Source organism: Hevea brasiliensis, chromosome 3 (genome assembly GCF_030052815.1).
Source record: "Hevea brasiliensis isolate MT/VB/25A 57/8 chromosome 3, ASM3005281v1, whole genome shotgun sequence".
In the NCBI taxonomy this organism is placed as follows: domain Eukaryota; kingdom Viridiplantae; phylum Streptophyta; class Magnoliopsida; order Malpighiales; family Euphorbiaceae; genus Hevea; species Hevea brasiliensis.
In genome coordinates, this window is record NC_079495.1 from 12,744,908 (window position 1) to 12,769,006 (window position 24,099).

At 32.9% G+C, this 24,099-nt stretch overlaps 1 protein-coding gene and 1 long non-coding RNA gene across 2 annotated transcripts in view; one reads left to right on the forward strand and one right to left on the reverse strand.

Annotated features, from left to right (window-relative positions):
• LOC131178635 (uncharacterized) overlaps window positions 1-24,099 on the reverse strand; it is a 58,013-nt gene that overhangs the window by 11,193 nt on the left and 22,721 nt on the right. The gene's annotated exons all lie outside the window — the stretch shown is intronic.
• Window positions 21,126-23,337, forward strand: LOC131178634 (E3 ubiquitin ligase PARAQUAT TOLERANCE 3-like). The gene has a single exon (XM_058143889.1). The coding sequence runs from the start codon at window positions 21,459-21,461 to the stop codon at window positions 23,241-23,243; it is 1,785 nt and encodes a 594-aa protein (XP_057999872.1). The 5' UTR covers window positions 21,126-21,458; the 3' UTR covers window positions 23,244-23,337.

A 24,099-nucleotide genomic window follows, 5' to 3' on the forward strand; every position in this document is an offset into this window, starting at 1 on the left:
AAATTAAATATTAAAAATGATATGAATATGTAAATTGGGACTAATGTCCTATTAATATGAAATTAATGGTACTAATGAACAGTACTAGAAAACAGTAACAGTGAATAGTGATAAATTAATTAAAAATGTTTAATTGCCCATAGTATACCTAGACTTATTTATTTAGTTTGGATAAATTGGTATACCAATTAGGGACTATAGATAGCAGTACTGCCTACCGAGAAAAATCATGAACTGACAATATATGTCTGGAATGATTATTCTACAGGCTATATGCCTACTTACTGGCCATCGTGCCTACTTTATTTCTGGCTTTACAAGCTCGACAATGGTCTCGTGCCCGACGGTGGCCTCGTGGCTGATGATGTATCTGAGGGTAGATATATGGCTGTCTAACCCGTATACTCCCGTGTATCCAGCTTTTATAATTTGTTATAGGTTTCTTGGGCATTGATAATAATTAATTAATACTGAATATACAATAAGTAAATAGGAAAGACCCCAATAATTTTAATTGATTCCAAAGTGTAATAAAAAAATCTAAAAGACCCAGAATTTATGATTTGTAAATATTATTTCAATTGTTTAATTATTATTATTATAAATTATGCACCACTAAGCGTTATGCTTAGCGCGTTGGTTTTCCATCGCGTAGGTATCAAGATCAAGAATGCCACAGTAGTATTCGGACAGAGTTCCGACCAGATCTGCCACCGATCAGAGTCACCTCATCAGTCTTTTATATTTTGGTAGGGCCCATGTGTAGACTAGTATTTTGGTTCATTATGTCTAGTCATGATGTAATTACTAGTTTATGATGTATTTTATTTTGGACTTGAAATGAAAACTTATAATTTATTATCTATAAATTTCCATATGAATGCAATAGATGACACTTCATTTTGAGATCTCATAAATAGTTGTGAATGATATGATAAAAGAAAATATGATATGGAAATATGTGAGATAACTATGAATATGTTAACACGTGATAGTGGAACCCGCCAGATGCTAATAAAACAGAGGAGGATCTGTCCGGGTCTCCACAGAAATAAGATATATATATAAAAAAAAAAATTCTACACATAAATTACCTGATTTAAATGACATTAAAATTTACAATAGACATGACAAGACAAGATAGGGTGCTCCGGCACCGAATGTGGCACTTCTTGCTCAGCTATACAATAGACGGGTAAGGTGCGTCACATTTAGTGGTATCAGAGAAGAGGTTTAGGCGGTCCTAGACCTAGATAGATAGAAAGAAATAGTTGCATCACATGCATGGGCCTTTAGATAGAGTCGAGGTGACACTAATGCAGATCTGTTCTTTGTCTGTTTTATAGGATCGATGACATCTGATCCTTCAGAGCACGGACCTCCAAGACCGATAGAGGAGGAAGTAGAGAGTCACGCACCTGCACCTGCGTTTAATCAGGGGCGCAGTAGCAATAGAGTAGAACCATCGTTGGGTACTTTAGTAAGGACACAACTGGCCTTCCTAGAGTAAATGACTCGATTGCTCCGTCAGGTCACTGGAGCTATGCCACCACCTCCCCAGCTAGTATATAGGACCCCAGTAAAGAGAGTTAGAAATGATGAGCAGTTTAGAAGAGACAGTAAGGTAAGAGAGGGTCCGGACTTAGCTACCCAAAGACAATCAAGCATAGAGAGCAAGAGACCCAGGGGGTCTCAAGGTTAGATTCAGAGCAGGGAACAGAGGCAGATGTTCCGATTTACCCCGAGGAGAGGAGGTCAGATGAGTGTATCAATTGGCAATTCTGTGGGTCCTATAGCACGGAGATCAATCCCAATGCCAGTTTGTACACATTATAGGAAGAACCATAGAGGAAAGTGTAGATTACTAACGGGTGGATGTTTCAGATGTGGGTCCATAGAGCATTTTTTTTTTTTGAGAGATTGCCCATGGAGGAGTGCTCCCACAGCTCCACCACAGACTCAGAGGTCTGCCCCCACAGTACAGAGGGGTAGAAGACCAATGAGACCAGAGATAGTTGGTACATCACAGAGAGCTTCAGAGACTATAGAACAACCCGAGGTTGAAGTAGCACCCTGTGTGTACACTATGGCTCGAGAGGAGCCAGACCTGGTAGACGTTGTTAGAGGTACATTCTCTAATTATAATACCTTTAAGTATGTATTGATAGACAAATGTAATGGCCCGGCCCACTAGTGATATTGTCCGCTTTGGGCAGAAGCCCTCACGGTTTTAAAACGTGTCAATAGGGGTTACGAACCATCAACTTATAAATCCAGCATCTCTCCCGTGTTTTATCGATGTGGGATTTGCCTAGGGTGTTACAATCCACCCCCCTTATGGGACTCAGCGTCCTCGCTGAGGTTTGCCCCACCATCGTTCAAGGTTGCACGCGGAGCGGCTCTGATACCACAAATGTAATGGCCCGGCCCACTAGTGATATTGTCCGCTCTGGGCTGAAGCCCTCACGGTTTTAAAACGCGTCACTAGGGATTACGAACCACTAACTTATAAACCCAGCATCTCTCCCGTGTTTTGTCGATGTGAGATTTGCCTAGGGTGTTACAATCAAATGTAATGGCCAGGCCCACTAGTGATATTGTCCGCTCTGGGCTGAAGCCCTCACGGTTTTAAAACGCGTCACTAGGGATTACGAACCACTAACTTATAAACCCAGCATCTCTCCCGTGTTTTGTCTATGTGGGATTTGCCTAGGGTGTTACAATCCACCCCCCTTATGGGACTCAGCGTCCTCGCTGAGGTTTGCCCCACCATCGTTCAAGGTTGCATGCGGAGCGGCTCTGATACCACAAATGTAACGGCCCGAACCACTAGTGATATTGTCCGCTCTGGCCTAGCCCATACTAGGCCTCACGGTTTTAAAACGCGTCAATAGGGGTTACGAACTGTCAACTTATGAACCCAGCATCTCTCCCGTGTTTTGTCGATGTGGGATTTGCCTAGGGTGTTACATAGACCCTAACTATGTTCACCCCTATATATGCATTGTACCTCCTGTTGAAAGAGGATACTGATAGATGGGTCAGAAGATGACATACTTGTCACCAACCTTTTAGGTCACCAGATGATTGTAGATTATCAACCGAAAAGGATCGTGTTAAAGATAATAGATGGAAATGAGAAGGGGGCTGTATGTGAGATGAAAGAAGATGAGCACAGAACTGCTTGAAAAAAAAAAAAAAAAAAGAGATAGTCTATTGGGATATACTGTGGTAACTATGCAATGCTCTTGATGTTTGTACTGTAAGCTGCAGATTACAGTACCGACTTGGGACTATTGTGTAGAGCTACGTATTTCCAATAGTAAATCGAGATAAGGATAAGATTGTAGAACTAGGATTAATAAGACAGACTAAAAAAAAAAAAAAAAGTAAAGTATTATAACACAAAAAGGTGAAAAGACAAGGAGATAGCGGTCCCTCGATTATTTACACTGTGTAAATTTCGAGGATGAAATTTTATTTAGAGGGAAAGAATTGTAACGCCCTCACTAAAGGTAGTCTGTACATTTTACTGTTCCGACGACTAATGTCTGCTCAGACAATCAGGGTGTCTAGAACTACACTTAAACTATAGTGAGGAGGCATAAATTAATGAAATAAATATTAAAAAAAATGTAGGAAAAATTTTGGGAAAATAAAATAAAATTTAGAGAATTTATTAATTGGTATAAAAAAATAAAAATAATCCGATGGGCACCATGAAAGGCATTTTGGTCATTTCACCCCTAGAGGTGAATTTTGACTTAAATGTCAAATTAAAATTTGGAAATAGAATAATTAACATAAATTAATTTTATGAATTTGAAATTGAAAAATGAGAAGAGAAAGAAGAAGAAAAGAAAAGAAAAGAAAAGGAAAGAAAAGAAAAGAAAGGAAATAGATTTATGAAATTTAAAAACAATAAAGTACACATAAATATATATATAAATACCCACAAGAGACAAAACCCCACCAACCATCTTCTTCTTCCTCTTCTCTCTCCCTCATTGCCGTCTCCCTTAGTCTCTCCCTCCCCACCATTGTTATCAAGCTTAAAGCTTGATTTCCCAAGCTTTCACTCCCCAAAACCCATAGTCCCCTTCATTAAAAATTTAGCCCACATCATAAGGAAGCTCTAGGTACCCATAGGAAGAAGGAAAGTTGAAGTTTTGGGAAAATTTCCAAGTTGGGTCATAAGAGGTTAGTGCTTTTCTCCCTTCCTTCTTCTTTTAATACTTGAAAGTGACTTGAGATAAGTTGAAATTTCAAGAAATTAACAAGAAATTCATGAACCCATGATGTCCCCAAATTTTGGCAGCCATGAAATGTGTTGGGCTTTATTGTGTTCAAATAATGTAAATAAGTTTAGAGATGATAATTGATATGATTATATGTATGAGAAGTGAAAAGGGATTGAATTGATTGAGTTTGAAACTTGGAAATTAGGGTTTGTGTACATGACTTGGAGATTTTGTGTAAATGCTTGAAATTTGACCTAATTGGGATGAGATTGTTGCTTATAGAAGTGTATTTCATGCAATTTGAAGTAAGGAAGTTGGAGGAGATTGAGTTTTGGAAGTGTCAATTTTCTGCAGGTTGTGTTTGTTGACGACAGTGTACATTTTAGGCCATAAATAAAATTGTGTGATCCCAATTGGTATGAGGCCAATTGGAGGTGAAACTAGACCCAAAATATCCCATTTTCCATGAAGAAACCATGCCTAAATTCTGTCCAAAACTTGAGCTAAATACTGCCCAAATTCGGATTTCCCTGCACCCAACCCAGAAAATGACCAAATGAACAGTACGTGTTCATTTGGTCATAACTCTCTCTATACTGGTCCAAATGACCTAAAATTTTACCCATGGAAAGTTTAGACATAGGGCTACACTTTTCATGAAGACCACTTAACCCAGTTTTGCCTTTAACAAATTCAAATTGTTAGCACAAATTGGGTCACTGAAACTGCCAACCCAGAAAATGACCAAATGAACAGTACGTGTTCATTTGGTTATAACTCTCTCTATACTGGTCCAAATGATCTAAAATTTTACCCATGGAAAGTTTAGACATAGAGCTACACTTTTCATGAAGATCACTTAACCCAGTTTAGCCTTTAACCAATTCAAATTATTAGCAAAAGTTGGGTCACTGAAACTGCCAACCCAGAAAATGACCAAATGAACAGTACATATTCATTTGGTCATAACTCTCTCTATACCGGTCCAAATGACCTAAACTTTCATCAATGGAAAGCTTAGACATAGGGCTACACTTTTCATGAAGACCACTTGACCCAGTTTTGCTTTTAACCAAATCAAATTGTTAGCATAAGTTGAGTCACTAAAACTGCCAACCAAGAAATTGTCCAAAATACTATTCCTTTGGTATGCTTGACCAGTTTTGGTAAAAATGCCATAACTTGGTCTCCAAAGCTGCAAATTGAGTGAAACTAGTGCCAAAAGTTTTATAAGACATAGTAAAACAATTTTTATGTTTTGACCAAGCTCTAGAAACCATTGCATCCTAGGGAAAATATTAGCCAAAGTTAGGAATTGTAATCTGGAAAATGTTAAGTTGAACCCAGAATGCCATTTGATACCCGTGTGTTCATTTGGCCATAACTCCCACTAGGAAATTCCATTTGAGATGTGCCAATATGATCTAGAAACATGATACTTAGGGCTACAACATTGATTTAGACACCTTTGCCAAATTCTAAGTTTAAAGACCCTAAAAAGAGGGTCAAACATACTGCCCTGAAGTTGGTTATTGCCCTTATAGGACTGAGAGTCCAGGTTAATACACTGACTATAACTCACTATACCAAGCTTGAAAAATTATGAAATTGTACCTAGGAGTCCCTAAGACATAGAGGATCATATCTTGTGGAGGAACCTAAGTCTAAAAATGACAATAAAATGATCAAATGACTGGTCAAAGTTTATTGACTAGAAATTATAAATTCTGGACAGCTTAGAGGCAAAGGGACTAGTTATGGTATTTTGACCATAACTTGAGTTCTATAACTCCAAATTCAGTGATTTAAAAACTGAAATTCAAGTTTAAACATAGAGGAACAATTGTTATGAAGGAAGTGTGACTAAATAGACATCCTAACCTAGTCAAATTCCTAGATAAAAATAACACATCAACATGAACCTAAAGAAAGGTTCATGGGAAAAATGCTATATATGATAATTAAAATACTCATAAGGAAAATTAAATATTAAAAATGATATGAATATGTAAATTGGGACTAATGTCCTATTAATATGAAATTAATGGTACTAATGAACAGTACTAGAAAATAGTAACAGTGAATAGTGATAAATTAATTAAAAATGTTTAATTGCCCATAGTATACCTAGACTTATTTATTTAGTTTGGATAAATTGGTATACCAATTAGGGACTATAGATAGCAGTACTGCCTACCGAGAAAAATCATGAACTGACAATATATGTCTGGTATGATTATTCTACAGGCTATATGCCTACTTACTGGCCATCGTGCCTACTTTATTTCTGGCTTTACAAGCCTGACAGCGGGTCTCGTGCCCGACAGCTGGCCTCATGCCTGACAGATGTATACAGGGTAGATATATGGCTGTCTAACCCGTATACTCCCGTGTATCCAGCTTTTATAATTTGTTATAGGTTTCTTGGGCATTGATAATAATTAATTAATACTGAATATACAATAAGTAAATAGGAAAGACTCCAATAATTTTAATTGATTCCAAAGTGTAATAAAAAAATCTAAAAGACCCAGAATTTATGATTTGTAAATATTATTTCAATTGTTTAATTATTATTATTATAAATTATGCACCACTAAGCGTTATGCTTAGCGCGTTGGTTTTCCATCGCGTAGGTATCAAGATCGGCGCCACAAGAGTATTCGGACGAGTTCAGCCGGATCCGCCACCGATCAGAGTCACCTCATCAGTCTTTTGTATTTTGGTAGGGCCCATGTGTAGACTAGTATTTTGGTTCATTATGTCTAGTCATGATGTAATTACTAGTTTATGATGTATTTTATTTTGGACTTGAAATGAAAACTTATAATTTATTATCTATAAATTTCCATATGAATGCAATAGATGACACTTCATTTTGAGATCTCATAAATAGTTGTGAATGATATGATAAAAGAAAATATGATATGAAAATATGTGAGATGACTATGAATATGTTAACACGTGATAGTGGAACCCGCCAGATGCTAATAAAACAGAGGAGGATCTATCCGGGTCTCCACAGAAATAAGATATATATATAAAAAAAAAAAATTCTACACATAAATTACCTGATTTAAATGACATTAAAATTTACAATAGACATGACAAGACAAGATAGGGTGCTCCGGCACCGAATGTGGCACTTCTTGCTCAGCTATACAATAGACGGGTAAGGTGCGTCACATTTAGAGCTTGTCACGACCCAAGGATGGGGTTGGGACGTGCTTGTTCAACCAGCTACGCAATGGAGTGAGCTTCGTGTCCCACATCGGAAATGGGAAGAAAAGATTTGGGCCATATATGTGGGAGTCTTCCTCACCTGGTCAGCACGCTTTTGGGAATGAAACCTCCCAAGGGACAAATCCGTGAGGCCCATGGGCTAAAGCGGACAATACTGACTGGAGATGGATCGGGCTGTTACAATTTGGTATCAGAGCTGGTCTCCCTCTAGTATGGTGTGTGGTGCGAGGACGCACCAAGCGGAAGTTGGTGGGCTTGTCACGACCCAGGGATGGGGTTGGGACGTGCTTGTTCAACCAGCTACGCAATGGAGTGAACTTCGTGTCCCACATCGGAAATGGGAAGAAAAGATTTGGGCCATATATGTGGGAGTCTTCCTCACCTGGTCAGCGCGCTTTTGGGAATGAAACCTCCCAAGGGACAAATCCGTGAGGCCCATGGGCTAAAGCGGACAATACTGACTGGAGATGGATCGGGCTGTTACATAAATAACTATGTACATATATCTATAAGTGATGCATGAACATGCCTTGAATACATAATAATATCAAAAGCGTAAATAAAATCTATATCTACTCACAGAGAGGATGACCTGACTATAGCTCGTCTGACTGGATAAAAGAAGATTGGCCGGCACCTCTCACCTATACATATACATTGACTGTAACACCCTAGGCAAATCCCACATCGACAAAACACGGGAGAGATACTGGGTTTATAAGTTGATAGTTCGTAACTCATAGTGACGCGTTTTAAAACCGTGAGGGCTTTAGTCCAGAGCGGACAATATCACTAGTGGGCCGGGCCATTACATTTGTGGTATCAGAGCTGGACTCCCTCTAGTACGGTGTGTGGTGCGAGGACGCACCAGGCAGAAGCTGGTGGGCTTGTCACGACCCAAGGATGGGGTTGGGATGTGCTTGTTCAACCAGCTACGCACTGGGGTGGAAACTTCGTGTCCCACATCGGAAACGGGAAGGAAAGATTTGGGCCATATATGTGGGAGCCTTCCTCACCTGGTCAGCGCGCTTTTGGGAATGAAACCTCCCAAGGGACAAATCCGTGAGGCCCATGGGCCAAAGCGGACAATACTAACTGGAGAAGGATCGGGCTGTTACAATTTGGTATCAGAGCTGCTCCGCGTGCAACCTTGAACGATGGTGGGGCAAACCTCAGCGAGGACGCTGAGTCCCATAAGGGGGGTGGATTGTAACACCCTAGGCAAATCCCACATCGACAAAACACGGGAGAGATGCTGGGTTTATAAGTTGATAGTTCGTAACTCATAGTGACGGGTTTTAAAACCGTGAGGGCTTTAGTCCAGAGCGGACAATATCACTAGTGGGCCGGGCCATTACATTTGTCAGAGTTGGACTCCCTCTAGTACGGTGTGTGGTGCGAGGACGCACCAGGCGGAAGCTGGTGGGCTTGTCACGACCCAAGGATGGGGTTGGGATGTGCTTGTTCAACCAGCTACGCACTGGGGTGGAAACTTCGTGTCCCACATCGGAAACGGGAAGGAAAGATTTGGGCCATATATGTGGGAGCCTTCCTCACCTGGTCAGCGCGCTTTTGGGAATGAAACCTTCCAAGGGACAAATCCGTGAGGCCCATGGGCCAAAGCGGACAATACTAACTGGAGAAGGATCGGGCTGTTACATTGACCTCTATCAATTAACTGACAAAATTAATTAATTAATTTAATCTATAAAAGTAAGAATAAATCCTAAGGTATTGCTGAAATTTTAACAGAGTTTCCCTTGTAATTAGACCTAACCCCCTACATGAAAATTCAATAAAACAACGCACAGGGCCTTAGGCCCACAATAGCAGCAACAACATCATACGACCCCTCCTGAGCCCGCCAAACCAGACAATACTCAATTGACTACACAAAATAATTATTTAAAAATTCATAATGTTACACATTTAAACCAGACACTAAAATTTTAGATTTGCAAATAAATTCTATAAAATTTCATGAAATTTATTTATACCAAACACTACCTTAGGCTTCATTTGTTTTGAAAAATAATTTATATATGAAAAATATTTTTCATGGAAAATGTTTTCTAAGAAAATGTATTTCATCAAAATATTTTTTTATAAATCCGTTATTTGATTGTAATGTTAAACTAATAGTATATATTTATATCACACATGTACAACTGTTTTCATACTTTAATAAGATTTTTAAAGTCCAAAAATTGACTTTTAAAAAGAGAAAGTTATTTTCCTAAAAAATAACTTAATTTTTAGGTATTTATTAGTTATATTTATTTAGTCGATAAAATTAAAATCAAATAAAAACTAAATTTTAGTATTTGAGAGAAGTGGTAATTCAATTAATTATGTTTAGTCGGTAAAAATAAAGCTAATAAAAATAAAATTATATAATTTGAGAGAAATATTACCGACTAAATGGATAATTAGTTGGTATTTACTAACTATTACTGTTATTAGTTAGTAACGTTAAAGATAATAAAAATAAAATTTTATTAATCAAGAGAAACAGTACCGACTACATTGTACATTAGTTAGCATGTACCAGCTAATTTTATGTTAGTTGGTAATATTAAAAGTAATAAAAATAAAATTTCATAATTCGAGAGAAATATTACGATTAAAACACGATTTAGTTGGTAGTTACTAACTAATTTACTTATTAGACTGTAAAATTAAAGATAATAAAAGTGAAATTTAATAATTCGAGGAAAATATTACCGACTATATGACAATTTAGTTGGTATTTACGAACTAATTTGATTGTTAGTTGGTAAAGCTAAATCTTAAAAAAATAAAATCAAATAATTCGAAAGAAATATTATCGATTAACTTATATTTTAGTTAGTATTTACCAACTACGTTTTTTTAGTCTGTACTGTTAAAGCTCATAAAGTTAAAAGTTCTATAAATTGAGAGAAATATTATCAACTAAATGGTGATTTAGTTAGTATTTACCAACTAATTTTATTGTTAATCGGTAAAATTAAAGGTAATAAAAATAAAAATTTTTAATTTGAAGGAAATATTACTGACTAGATAGAGTTTTAGTTGGCATTACTAACTAATTTATTTTTAGTCGGTAAAATTAAAGCTCATAAAAATAAAATTTTATAATTTGAGAGAAATAATACAGATTACATTGTCATTTAATTGGTAAATACCAACGAATATTATGTTTAGTCAGTAAAAATAAAGCTAGTAAAAAGAAAATTATATAATTCGAGAGAAATATTACCGACTAAATAGATAATTAGTTAGTAGTTACCAACTAATATTATTATTAGTCAATAATGTTAAAGATAATAAAAATAAAATTTTATGATTCGAAAAAAATAATACCGACTGAATAATTATTTAGTTGGTATTTATCAACTAAGTTTGTTATTAGTCAGTAAAATTAAAAGTAATACAAATAAAATTCTATAATTCGCGAGAAATGTTATCAGCTAAATATTATTTTAGTTGGTATTTATTAGCTATATTTATTTAGTCGATAAAATTAAAATCAAATAAAAACTAAATTTTACTATTTGAGAGAAGTGGTAATTCAATTAACACCTCATAAAATTTTCATGCATATATTTAGAAGTGGCTAATTCAATTTTGGATTGAGATAATTCAATAATTAAAATACACTTTTAATTTTTCTTTCTTTAGTTTATGATTTGAATTAAATTAGACTGTTTAAAATAAATATTGTTAATATAAAAAAATTGAATTATATCACCACTTTTTGAAGAAAAATAAAAATATTTATATAAAGATAGGATTAATGGGAAGGAAAACTATTGATAAAGAAAGTGTAACACCCTCACATTAGGTAGTTCCGTACATTCTACTGTTCTGGAAACTAATGTCCATTTAGACTAGAATGTCTAGAACCACACTTAAATTAGAGTAAAGAGTCATGTTTTAATTTAATAAAGATCAAATAAGGTTGAAGGAAAATAAAAGAAATTGAGTATAAATTGGTTAAATGAGCCTAAGTTTTCAGCGATGGGTGACCTATACGGGAAGCAACTGTGAGTTCAGTTGTCACCCCAAATTCATGTGGGATCCTATAGAATCCTTAATTAAGGATTTATTGAGGAATTATGGGGAATTAATAAAGCAAAGAAATGAAAAGGGAATAGGCACAAATAAGTAAATCAAAACCTAAGGTGAACAACTACTAAGGACTCATCCGGTATTACTGAAAAAGATAGACTATAACCCGATGAAGGGCATTTTGGTCAATCCACTTCAACAGTTAACTTTTGACTTAAATGTCCATTAAAATGAGTGAGGCTAATATATTGAAATAGGAATTAATTAAGTAATTGGTGTATGAAAATTGAGAAGGGACATAGGAGGAATTATTAAGATTGTAAAAATAATAATAATTAAAATTATTATTATATTTTAATTAGGATATTTATCTATATATATGAGAGACAAAATACATTAAAAACAAAAGAAAATTTCTCATCTTCTTCCTCCTTCAAGCCGTCCCATTCTCTCTCTTCTTACCTCCATGGATTCTCCAAACCAAGCTTTTAATCATTGATTTTCCCTCACAATTTCCATACAAAATTCATAGGAAACTTTGAATTAGCCCTAGATTGGAAGAAAAAAAGCAAGAAAACTCAAGAAAATGGAGTGATTGGGAAGATTGGAAATTTGCTATTTGAGGTAAGTAGAGATTTATGTTTAACTAATTGTGAATTCATAGATTTTAAGCTTGATTCTTGAAGTTTTGATGGAAAGTGATAAAAATCATGCATGATATTAAAGGGGAGAATTTCGGCCAAGATGATAGGGTTAGTGTTTATGAACTTTGATGCAATTAGAATTGATTTCTAGCTTGGATGATGATGTAAACATGAATTATGTGTTTGAATTTGCTTGGAATTGGAAGATGAGTAATTAGGGTTTTGAGCAATTAGGGTTCTCTTGGTATGAAGCTCAATTAATGTTCATAAAGTCATATTATGGTCAATTGGTATGCATTGAATGAGAAATGATGTTGGTTTGGTAAAGGAATTAATGGACATGGAATTGAGCCCTAGGTTTTGAATCTGGACAGCTTGAGTCTAGTGTGGTTAGATACTTATAAGTTGAGCTACATAACTCCAATTGGTGTGAAACCAATGGGAGATGAAACCTAAGACAAAATACTAAAACTTTCATGAAGAACACTTGCCTAGAAAATGACCGTAGGATACCTCAATTAGAGCTTGAATCTAGATTGGTAAATCTAGACCTGGAAAAATTAACCAAATAAACAATACATAATTAACTAAGCATAACTCACTCCACAAAACTCCAAATTGGGTAATTCTTAAACTTGTGTAATCTTAAGACACAGGGGAATAATTCATATGAAGACTATGAAGATAAATTATGACCCCAACTCACCTAAATTGCTTGAAAAAAGTGAGTCTAGGAATCACTACGATTCGACTAGACTCAAACACAGGAAAATTTAGGCATCTGACCAGTTTTAGTAAAGTGGCCATAACTCAAGCTATATAAATGCAAATTAGGTGATTCTGAAGCCAAAATAACCATAAGACATAGGACTACAAATTTCATGTTTGGACCTAGACCCAGATGTGAGGGCAAAGTGGTTGAAATGTTAGAGTAAGGTAGAACTTCAAAACTGAAATTTCTTGCAATTCAGTAATTTTGTCCTGTGACCTCCGGGTAGTAAATAGAGCATAACTTTCTTTGTACATGTCCAATTGAGGTGCTATAAAATGATTTGAAAACTTAAAACAAAGGCCTAAAACTTTGTTTCAGAGACCTAATGCTAATTCTAAGTTTAAGATACTCGGATATAGAATGCAAATTTAAGGTAAAAATCTAGCAAGCCTGAAACTGTAGGATAAGGCACCCAGAACAGTGTCTAGTATTTTGGCTATAACTAGAGATCCAGAACTTCAAATTGAGTGATTCAAAAGGTAATTAAAGCTAAGACATATAGGAATAACTTTCATAAAGATCACCTTATCAAATTTTAACTGGAAGTAGGCTAAAATTGGGTTCTAAAGTCAGGTCCCAAACCTACCCTGAACCCAGAATTTATTAAATTGCATAGTACTTAGGAATTTATTTGATTGGCTATTGGTGAAGGTTAGAATGAGTATTAAGACTTTGTAATTGTGTAATTTCAGTGGATAAGGAGACTTCCAAAGAAGGGAAGAGTTAAGCCAAGTAAAGAGAATTGAAAGAAGGTTTGTGTTTGTGCACAACTTGACTTTATGTTTGTTTTAAAAATTATAAATGATGTGAATGAACTTTTACAAGCCAAATATGATTTTCTTTTGCATTTAGGAATTGATTATACTATCTTGAGCATTCTTGAATGTTGAAATGAATTTATAATTGTGGAAAAGGTGGATGTTGGCTATTTAATTTCATTATAGCAAGGGGGTGAGTCGGTTTAAATATATTTAGAAGTGTTTTGAGAATTGATGTGTTGCCAACCATTTATGAGGATTTGTAATGTTTGAATGTGACTATTTGATTTGTAATTGTGATTATTTGAATGGAAAATTATTTTAAGATTATTTTGAAATCACAGTTGGCATGACAGTCCCTTACGGTATTCTCCATTAGTAACAGCTAATTGGGGTTTGAAATTTGATTGTGTTACCTCCCTCTCTCGCTTGCCAGTTGAGGTTGAGTTCAGATGAGTAGTAAGGTTGAGATTGCTTTGTCATAGTGTACAACGTGACATTGATTGGAAATTTTGTATCATGGTCTAAACTACGTGAATGTTGGTAACACTTGTGATTTGTGATTGCTTAAATAAAATGTGATTGAAATCAAATGATTTGGTATTGATTGAAAGATAATGTGTTATTTTCATGGTTTATGGGAAATATGAATTTTGCAAATACCTTTTATGATTTGGCAAATATGTTGGTACTAAATTTTTCTTTTAAAATTATTAGTTGTGCACTACTGAGTAGCATTACTCAGCGATAGGTTTTGTATGTTGTCGCAGGTCAAAGGAAAGATAAAGTGGTTGAGTGAACTACTAGAAGCAGTGTTTTGATTGACGACGGGTATAATAGGTATACCCTTGTAGATTATATTTTGATGTAAATGAGTAGCTATATGTACGTAAAAGACAATTGAGCAGTTGCATAAAAAGAATTGTAATAATATTTTTGTAACTTTGAAGTTTGTAAATTTGTAATTAAATATCCTTTTGAGTGGTAAAATTGTAAATGAGTGTTTCTTTTGAATTGTAAATGAGATGATTTTATTTTCTTGAAGTGGAATGAAGAGAAAAAAATTACTTAATTATTGAGTGATTTAAATTTATGTATACAATTTATCATAGGTTGATTTTTAACAGGTTTAATATTTTGGATTTGTTAAAATTATAGCTGTCACCACGCAGTTTTTCGAAAACAAAATAATAAATTTGATTTGTTCAAAATCCCTTGTAATATATTTAATGGATTATCGGCAGGCGGAGTTTGGTAATTCATTAGGTATACTACGGGATCATATCATATCTTATAGAGGGGTAAGGTGTGACAGGTAGCTTGACTCATCATTAAGATTTTTGGTATTTCTTTAAAAAAAATAAATATATTATTTTAAAAGAAAAATTCTAGAGGGATGAGTTGGTTGATATTAAACAAAATTTGTCAGAATGCCTATTTCATTATTACTTTCAATCTGATTTTTGTTAAATTTTACTTAAATTTTTATTTTTTATTGTTTTATTTTATTCCATGATTTTTATTAGAAGCATTATCATTTTAAAAGAATAAAAGAAAAAGAAAGGAAAGAAATTAAAAAAATATATGTAATAAGAATTGAAATTAAAGAAAAGAAAAATAAAAGCAATAAAATAAAAAGGAAGAAAGAGATCATAGCCATTTATTTTAGGTCTTTATTCTAGACTGTTGGATCATACTATATAAATTTCTCTAATGTCGATCCAGCTGCTTCTTCTCTTTAAATCATTCGTTTTTCACCCACGGTGAGATCGTCTCCTATAAAATTCATCGCTAAAGACACCACACATTAGCTATCTTTCATCTATCTCGTGAAACCCCAGTCTCATTTCCTTTTCTTCCTCAATCTCTAATCACTATAGAACCCAAACACCTCCTCATCCATCTTTTCGGCCGAGGCACATTTCCGAAATCCCAATTTGGCTACTGTTTATTACTCCCCTTCTGTCGTATCTATTGTTGTTGCTTTGCTAGGCACGCTCGTGATACTGTTTTGCAGATGACTTAGAGGTAGATTCCTTTTTGTTTCTTACTTTGTTTTTAATTTCAGATAGGCATTTAGTGATATATATTATCTGTAATTGCAAATTTGGAATTGAATCTTTCTGTTTTATACCTATTTTTTGGTTGTTTGATACATCTGAATACATTGCACACTCTTTATTTTTTTTTTTTCTGGTCTTCCTATCACTAACATTTAGTTTTAAGTGGTGTTTGCTCATCCTCATAATCCTGTTCTCCAACTGGGCAACATATTCCTTTTCCAATTCCATTAAGTGGATTCCTTTCCTTCTTCCCAAACAAATTTCAGAATCACAGCTTTCTTAAATTAAAGTATCAGTTTAATTTTTCAATTAAAAAAATATTATGTAGAGGTTATTACCTATTGCATTTCGTGAGCTCCTTCCGAATATAGTTTGGCAAGCATTAATTGAGTTAAGCTTGTTTTTCAAATATCTTACTTCTACAAATATTAAGGTTCAAGAAAAGGAGCGTCTAGAAGCAGAAATTCCCATTATTATTTGAAAATTAGAGCGCATATTTCCTCTTGCCTTTTTTGACTCAATGGAACATCTTCCCACCCACTTGCCATATGAAGCAAAAATTACAGGCCCAGTACAATATCGATAGATGTATCCTTTTGAGAGGTAATAGATACTTCTTATTTTTCTTTAAATGTTATGAAATGTATTGTAAACTTTTTGTAAGCCATTTGCCATTTTTTTTTTATTTTTAGATTTCTCCACCACCTAAAGTAAAATGTAAAGAACAAAGCAAAAGTAGAAGGTTCAATATGTAATGCATACTTAGTTGAAGAAGCATCCAATTTTTGTGCACATTACTTTGAGCGTCATGTAATAACGCGAGATCGATAAGTACCCCGAAATGATGATGGTGGGGATGATGCTGATACCAAAGGATATTTATCAATTTTCAAGTATCCCAGTCGACCATCTGGTAGAGTGAAAACAAGGGTGTTGGCTGATGATGAATATAAGGCTACCCAAATATATTTTCTACTAAATTGCCCTGAAATTGACACATATGTAAAGTAAGTTTATCAACAATCCAAAATTTAAGTTAAGTTTCTAGAAGTCCTTGTGAATTTTCCTTTCCCTCTAAAAATGGCCCAATTTAATTGTATATGTAGTTTGTTCCTAACGGAAATGCGACAAGCGTCACGTAATATTAGTGATGCAGAAGTTGATGAAGCACTAGAAAAAAGATTTGCAGATTGGTTCAAATGTTATGTAAGTATCAATTTGTTTAACTCATTTCATTATCAATCTTTAAAAAATATAATACGTAATAATAACGATTTCAATTCTCTTTAACTTATCAGGCAAGGCGTTCAAATATTGATAATAAATTCATTAGGGATTTAGTAGAGGGACCATTAAGAAGTGTGAAATCATATCCTGTATATTTTATAAATGGTTATAGATTTCACACAAGCAGCCATGGTGCTAATCGATCCACAATAAATAGCGGAGTTTGCATTAGGGGTTCAACATATGGTGACAACTCCAATGATTACTATGGTATCTTGAAAGAGATAGTTCAACTTGAGTACCTTGCATTACCAATAAAGAGAACTATTCTCTTCAAGTGTGAATGGTTTGATCTAACTCCGGATGTTGGTATTAAGGTTCACAAACACTATAACTTTGTGGATATCAATCACCATAAAAGATTAAATAAATATGAACCATTCATACTTGCTTCATAAGCCAAACAAGTGGTTTTCATCCCTTATCCTAGCTTGAGACGAGACAAAGCTGATTGGTATGCGGTATGCAAAATGAAGCCTAGGTCTGTTGTCATCATGCCTCAGACAAATGTAACGGAGCAAATACCAGACCAAGCATTTCAAGATGAGGTAGTAGAAGTGTTACAAATTAATACGGAAGTAGAAGATCAACATATTGGACCATTAGATGATTCAAGTGGTGAACTACTAGAGCTTACAACCATTGAAAAAGAGGAACTATTGGACTAGGCAGATCTAAATCATACAATAGCAAGCGATGAAGAAGAACTCCATGAACATGATGATGATAGTGAGGATGATAGTGAATAAATTGTATTGTAATGGATAGTGATCTAAATTTCAAAAGCAATATATAATTTAACTTTAACGTAATGATTGTGATATTATCATATTATTCATGTCTATTATGTTGTAATTTAAATTTATGAACTATTTGTGACAAGGAGATGTGCATAATAAATGTGTAAGTCGGGATGGCACTGTTATTATTATTATTATTTTTTTTTTTTTTGAATTGTAGGTTAATAGAATTTTTCTAAAATAAAATTAAAGTTTAAAGATTTTTTGCTAACGAACTGAAGATGATTAACAAAAGCAAAATAATCTATATAGTTAAAGGAAGACAAGTAAAAATTACTCATAATTTCAAATTATTCTAGACTTCTTTTAAAAATGATAGCAGTTAGGGTACCTATAAAAATCACCATATTCGAATCCGAACCTAAATAAAATTTTCAATACTCGAATCGTTCCAAAACCGATTAAAATTTATCTTTAACTATCCGAATCCATCACAAACCCAATTATTATTACTCGAAAAATATTCAAACCTTTTAATTAACAATTTACATAAAGTATTTTTTTATTAATAATATATATTTTACAAATTTAATAAGTCTATAAAATTTTTAAATTCTATTTATTGAAAATATATATATATTTATAAATATTATTATAAAAAATATATATTTTATATTTAACTAATTAGTTATATAAACGGGTTTGGATAATGAACATCTAATATATAAAACCGAATCTGGTAAGTATATTATTTTTCAAAACTGAATCCGTATCAAACCCGGCTATATGTATACTATCTAAGTTCTATCCTATTGAAGTTATATTGGGTCAGGCATAAATGTCCTCATTGGTTTTATTGTTGTTTTGTGTTAGAAGGTACGACTTGGAACTTCACATAGTTCATGCAAACCTACTTGGGCAGATAACAGTTGTTGGGGCAAAGCGAGGTTAGAAAAATAACTTTCATTTTTTAAAATAGAAAGTCATTTTTCCTTATTTTTTTAGGTTATTTTTTTTTATCAAGTTTCTTAAACACTCCCAAACATTAAAAAATAAAAAAAAATATTAAAAAAAATATGAAAAACATTTTCCTTCAAACAAATATAGCCATAGTATTATGTGTTTAGTCCTTTTATATTTAATAATTTGTTCTTTTGTAGGGATTTGAAATGAATGCAAGGCCAATTCAACCATTTTATGGAAGATCCCTCTATTTATACAATCCATGTGAGATAATTGGAAATTTTGCTTAAACTTCTATAGGTTATTTCAGAAGAAATTAAGAGAATTCCAAACACGTTAATTGTATTCCATATATATCCTCCATGTTCAATTACAATATAATTAATAATAAAAATTAAATCTTTGAGAATATAATAAAATAAGATATTAGTATATTTTATTTTGTTGTATTGTTTAAGATGTGAATAAAGTTTTATTTCTTTTTTTAATAAATTTTATTAATTAATATTGACTTTGTTCGGAATAAATTATATACAAGAAAAAGAATTTAATAAAATTCATACATAATCATGTTTGTTTTTAATTTTTTTAAAAATAAATATTTATTTAAGTTAAAAAATTTAAAATTCTTTTATTTTAAATATAAGAATTAATTAAAAAAATTAATTAAATTAAATTCTTGTAAAATTTACTGTTTGATTCACTGTTATTATGTGGTTTGATTCACATTTAACTTTGCACAAGTGCCTTCACTATGTGTTTATGACTAAATAAACATAATGAACCTTCAACCATATCCGAAGACTGAAATAAATTCAATTTATTTTATTTAATAATTAAATTGAAAATTATATTGGATAGCATTAAATTGGAGAATATAAATTAGAATCAATTTTATATTTATATTTTTATAATTTTTAAATATATTATATAATTTTAATATAATTAATTATGTTTATTCATATGTACATACATATGTTTTCTCCTATTTCTCTAATTTTTTTTAAATAATCTATAGTCATAATTAATTAAATTAAAATTTTCTTTTACTGAATTTTAGCTAAAACCTTTTAATATATATATATATATATATATATATATATATATATATATATATATATATATATATATATATTATAGTTGTTTGAGCATTTTAAAATTTTATTTTTTATTTTTTTTAAATTTTACTTATTAAAGTTAAAATAGTAAGTAATTACCGACTATATCAAATAATCGATATATTTTTTTTAGTATTTATAATTTTATCTTTTATTTTTTTCTTAATTTTATTTATTAAATTCAATATTGTATGTAATTACCAATTATATCGCGTAGTTAGTATTTTTATCAACTTTGAATGTTTATATTTATCAATGTATATATAAAATGGCTTATATAAATTTCCTTATTATCCATGCTTAATTCATTTATCATCATGTTCATAAAGATGTGAATTTTTATTTACTTTAGGTTTATTTCTTTTTTATTTATTATTAATTAGAATTTTTAGTTAATTATTAAGAATATAATTCATTATTGAATTATAGATATATTTACATTTATAATTAAAACAATAAAAATTCGATATATTTCAATGCACATTAGTTCATAAATTATTTTAAAAATATATTCAATAAATAATTTTAAAAATATATTCAATAAATAATTTTATCAAAAATTGTTAATTTCAAATATTATTTTAATATTATAATTAATATATCATTTTTATTCCTAAGCTACAATTTAGTCCCTGAAGTTTAACAAAACTTATAACTTAATCTCTGCATTTTCAAAATCAAACAATTTAATCTATGAAATTTGACAAAACCTACAACTTAGTATCTACTATTAGAATTTCATTAAATTATTATTAACTTTAATAAAAATAACTAAAAATTTTCCTTATTTTTATTTTTAATCATAAAATATTTTAGTCCTAAGGTTTTATTTTCTTAATAATTTAGTCATAAAGTTTTTTTTTATTAATAATTTAATCTCTACATTTCTGAAACATGAGTCCTATTAAATTAAAAATTGATCAAAATTTTTAACGATAATCCTTAACGATAATTTTAACGATAATTTTATTCAATTTTTTTTTAATTTTAACAAAATTGGTCAAAATTTTAAAATGTATAAAATTTTATGTAAATTTCCAAAAATTTAAAAAATTTATTGCAATTTTATCCATTTTTTTATATATATATCCTCTTACACTTCATTTTTTTATTGATCCAACCTTATCGATACTATTAACTACTTTCAACTTTATTTTGACATCCATTGTATATCAAAAAATTGAGATTTGAGTGGTAAGGGAAGATAAGGCTTAATCTTGTTTACCCTCATCCTTCATTAATTCACATCTTCCTAAACAGAGATAAAATAATTGTTTCTCTTAATCTTTACACTCATCCAAACAGACCCTTGACCTTAGCATGAGGAACTCAATAGTACAGATAATACGAGGAACTCAATAGTATAGATAATTAAAATTATAAGGATAAAATAATATAAATAATTAAATATCAATTATTAAATTAATTATAAGGAAACGCGTAAATATGCCTTGCACTGGGACTTTGATAACATTATGCGTAAATACGCGTATATATCGATCCTCTTGTATGCGAATCAAATATCAATTTCATTCAAAACAAATTTTATAACATTCTTCCCTTCGTATTCAATTCAATGCCGATTCATTTTAAATTTTTCAGTGCAAAGGAGTATGATTCCTTCTCGGTGGATAGCTCTGTTATTTCTGTTGATGCTCTGAAACAGAAAATTGTTGAATTAAAGTATAAATCTAAATCCAATAGCTTGTGTTTGGGTACTGATTTGGACCTTGTGGTCGTTAATGCCCAGACGAATGATTGTTACGCTGATGATATGCTGATCCCTAACAATACTAGGGTTCTGATTCGTCGTGTTCCTGGATCGCGACGTCGCAAGCCCATCGACAATACAACTATTGTTGTTAGGGAAAAGCAACGGCCACTTAGTTCCTCTTATTGTACTGGTTCTAATTCCTCCAAGATTAGCTCTGAAACTGCTATTACTGCTTCATGCAGAAGCAACCCTGCAAATACTGGTGTTAGTTCTGTTTGTTCAAGTACTGTCACTAGTTTGTCCACAACAAAACCCAATGGGGGTGATGGATTTCGATGTGACGATGGGTTTGGGGATGATGTGTTTGTGATTCCTAGAATGAAGCCAGTTCAGCATAGCAAGTCAACTGTAGATGCAGAATCTGATGAGGACAGCAAGATTAAGGCTTTAGTAAATGCTCCAGCCTTGGAATGGCGGTTGGAAGGTTCAAATGGTGTGAAAAATGGTAGGGGTTTTAGTGGATTGGTGAAGAAAATACCACCAGAGGGTTATGTATGTCACAGATGTAAAGTGCGAGGACATTTTATTCAGGACTGCCCAACAAATGGAGATCCAAATTATGATTGCAAAAGATTGAGGCCTCCTACTGGAATTCCCAAGTCGATGCTGATGCCAAACCGAGGTGGCTCTTATGTGTTTTCAAGTGGTGCAACTGCTGTTTTACAGCCAAATTATCATGCTTTTGAGAAGGAAATTTTTGGCTGCTTGCCTTCAAAGAGATCCTGGTCTGCTAGTGATCTTCCACCAGAACTTCTCTGCCCCTTGTGCAAACAAGTAATCAAGGATGCTGTCTTGACTAGCAAATGTTGTTTCAAGAGCTTTTGTGATAAGTGTATCAGGGTTCATCTAATCACCTCTAAGTTGAAATGTGTTTGTGGGGCAACAAATATCCTTACTGATTATCTGATTCCAAACATGACGCTTAGGGACACAATTAATTGCATTGTGAAATCTGGTCCTTGTTACAGCAGCAGTGGTGAAAATGCCAAAAGAAACTCTTTCCAAGATAAGGATATGGAATTGGCTCACTGTTCAGAACCTCAGATCTCTACAACAAAACTATCTGCAGAATCATTTCAGGAAGAGCAGAAGCCATCACCTGGTGATGTAGAAGATGGGGCAAATAAAAGAAAACTTATTGACGCTCCACACCAGACAACTAAGAAAGCTAGAACTACAGGAGCAACTAATGTATCTGAAGATACTATTGGGCCAATGAGAATGAAAGATACAGCATCACAAGGAGGTGTCATGGGGGTTGAGGAAAAAGTGCAGCAAAAGGAGATTTCCAGTGAGGTAGAGAAGAAAAAGGACGAGAGAGAAGTGGTCAAGGGTGAAATCAAGCAAAAGGTGGTTTGTGGTGCGAGACGAAAGAAAAAGAGAGAAAGAAGTCAAGATGTTGAGACTGAGAGCTATATGATGCCTATTGGTTCTTATGCATACAATCCATACTGGGTTGGTGCGCAGGTGGGGTTGGAAGGATATATGGCACCTTATTATGCTGCTGGTGCGATGATCTATGGATTGAGCTCCTTTGGAACATCATTCAATGGTCTGATGAATCAATACACTTTTAGTATGCAGTGAATGGGTGACAGGAGATGACGCTGTGGGTTAAAAGCTTGGATGTTGACTTTTAATGGCAATCGTTCCTCTTTTTCTAGTTTCTTTTGGGCCTAAATGTACAATGGGAGAACATGGATTTACGTTGGTCTAACCTTGGCCAGTTTTGTAATCGCTGTTTTAATATTCTTATAAAACTCTCATATTCTTTTTTCCAATAATTTTGTTGTTTATTTCATTTATTTATTCTCACAACGAATGTGTCTTTTGCAAAAAAAATAAGGGTTGCAAGAAAGCTTGAAAGTATTGAACAAAGTGCACGAATCTTTTTTTGGATTTGGAAGGGCATTCATTGTTAGCATTCCATTTTGGTAGCCTATTTCATGAGTGCTATATGGTGAATTTTTTGGAAGATTATTCATAATTTTTTATTAAAAATTGCTATTATTGCGGTTTATTAATATTGTGGATCATCTTTTATAATCTAATGTTTGAAAATTGAAGAAAAATTAAGCTGATGTGGTTCTTAATTAACAGGTGGAGAAAATTAAAGAATAAAAAATAAATTAAAAAAAAAATTAAATCAGACGAGATCGAATTAGTCAATGGATGACAAAAAAAATTAAAGAAAATTATGTTTGTTTTTGTCCTCCCTTTTTGCTAATTATTTACATAAAAATAATTGCAAAAACCCGCAAATGAATTCTATAGCATATGCTATTTCTTGCCATTTTTAATTGCCAAAAGGAGGAAGAAAATGCTCCGAAGTCAAGCCCCAAACATTGAAATCTACATCTTCAATCTTTCATTTCTCTACCATCTCCCTTTTGTGATTTGCAGACTGTTCTCCATATCTAAAAACTGCGACACGAGTCTTACC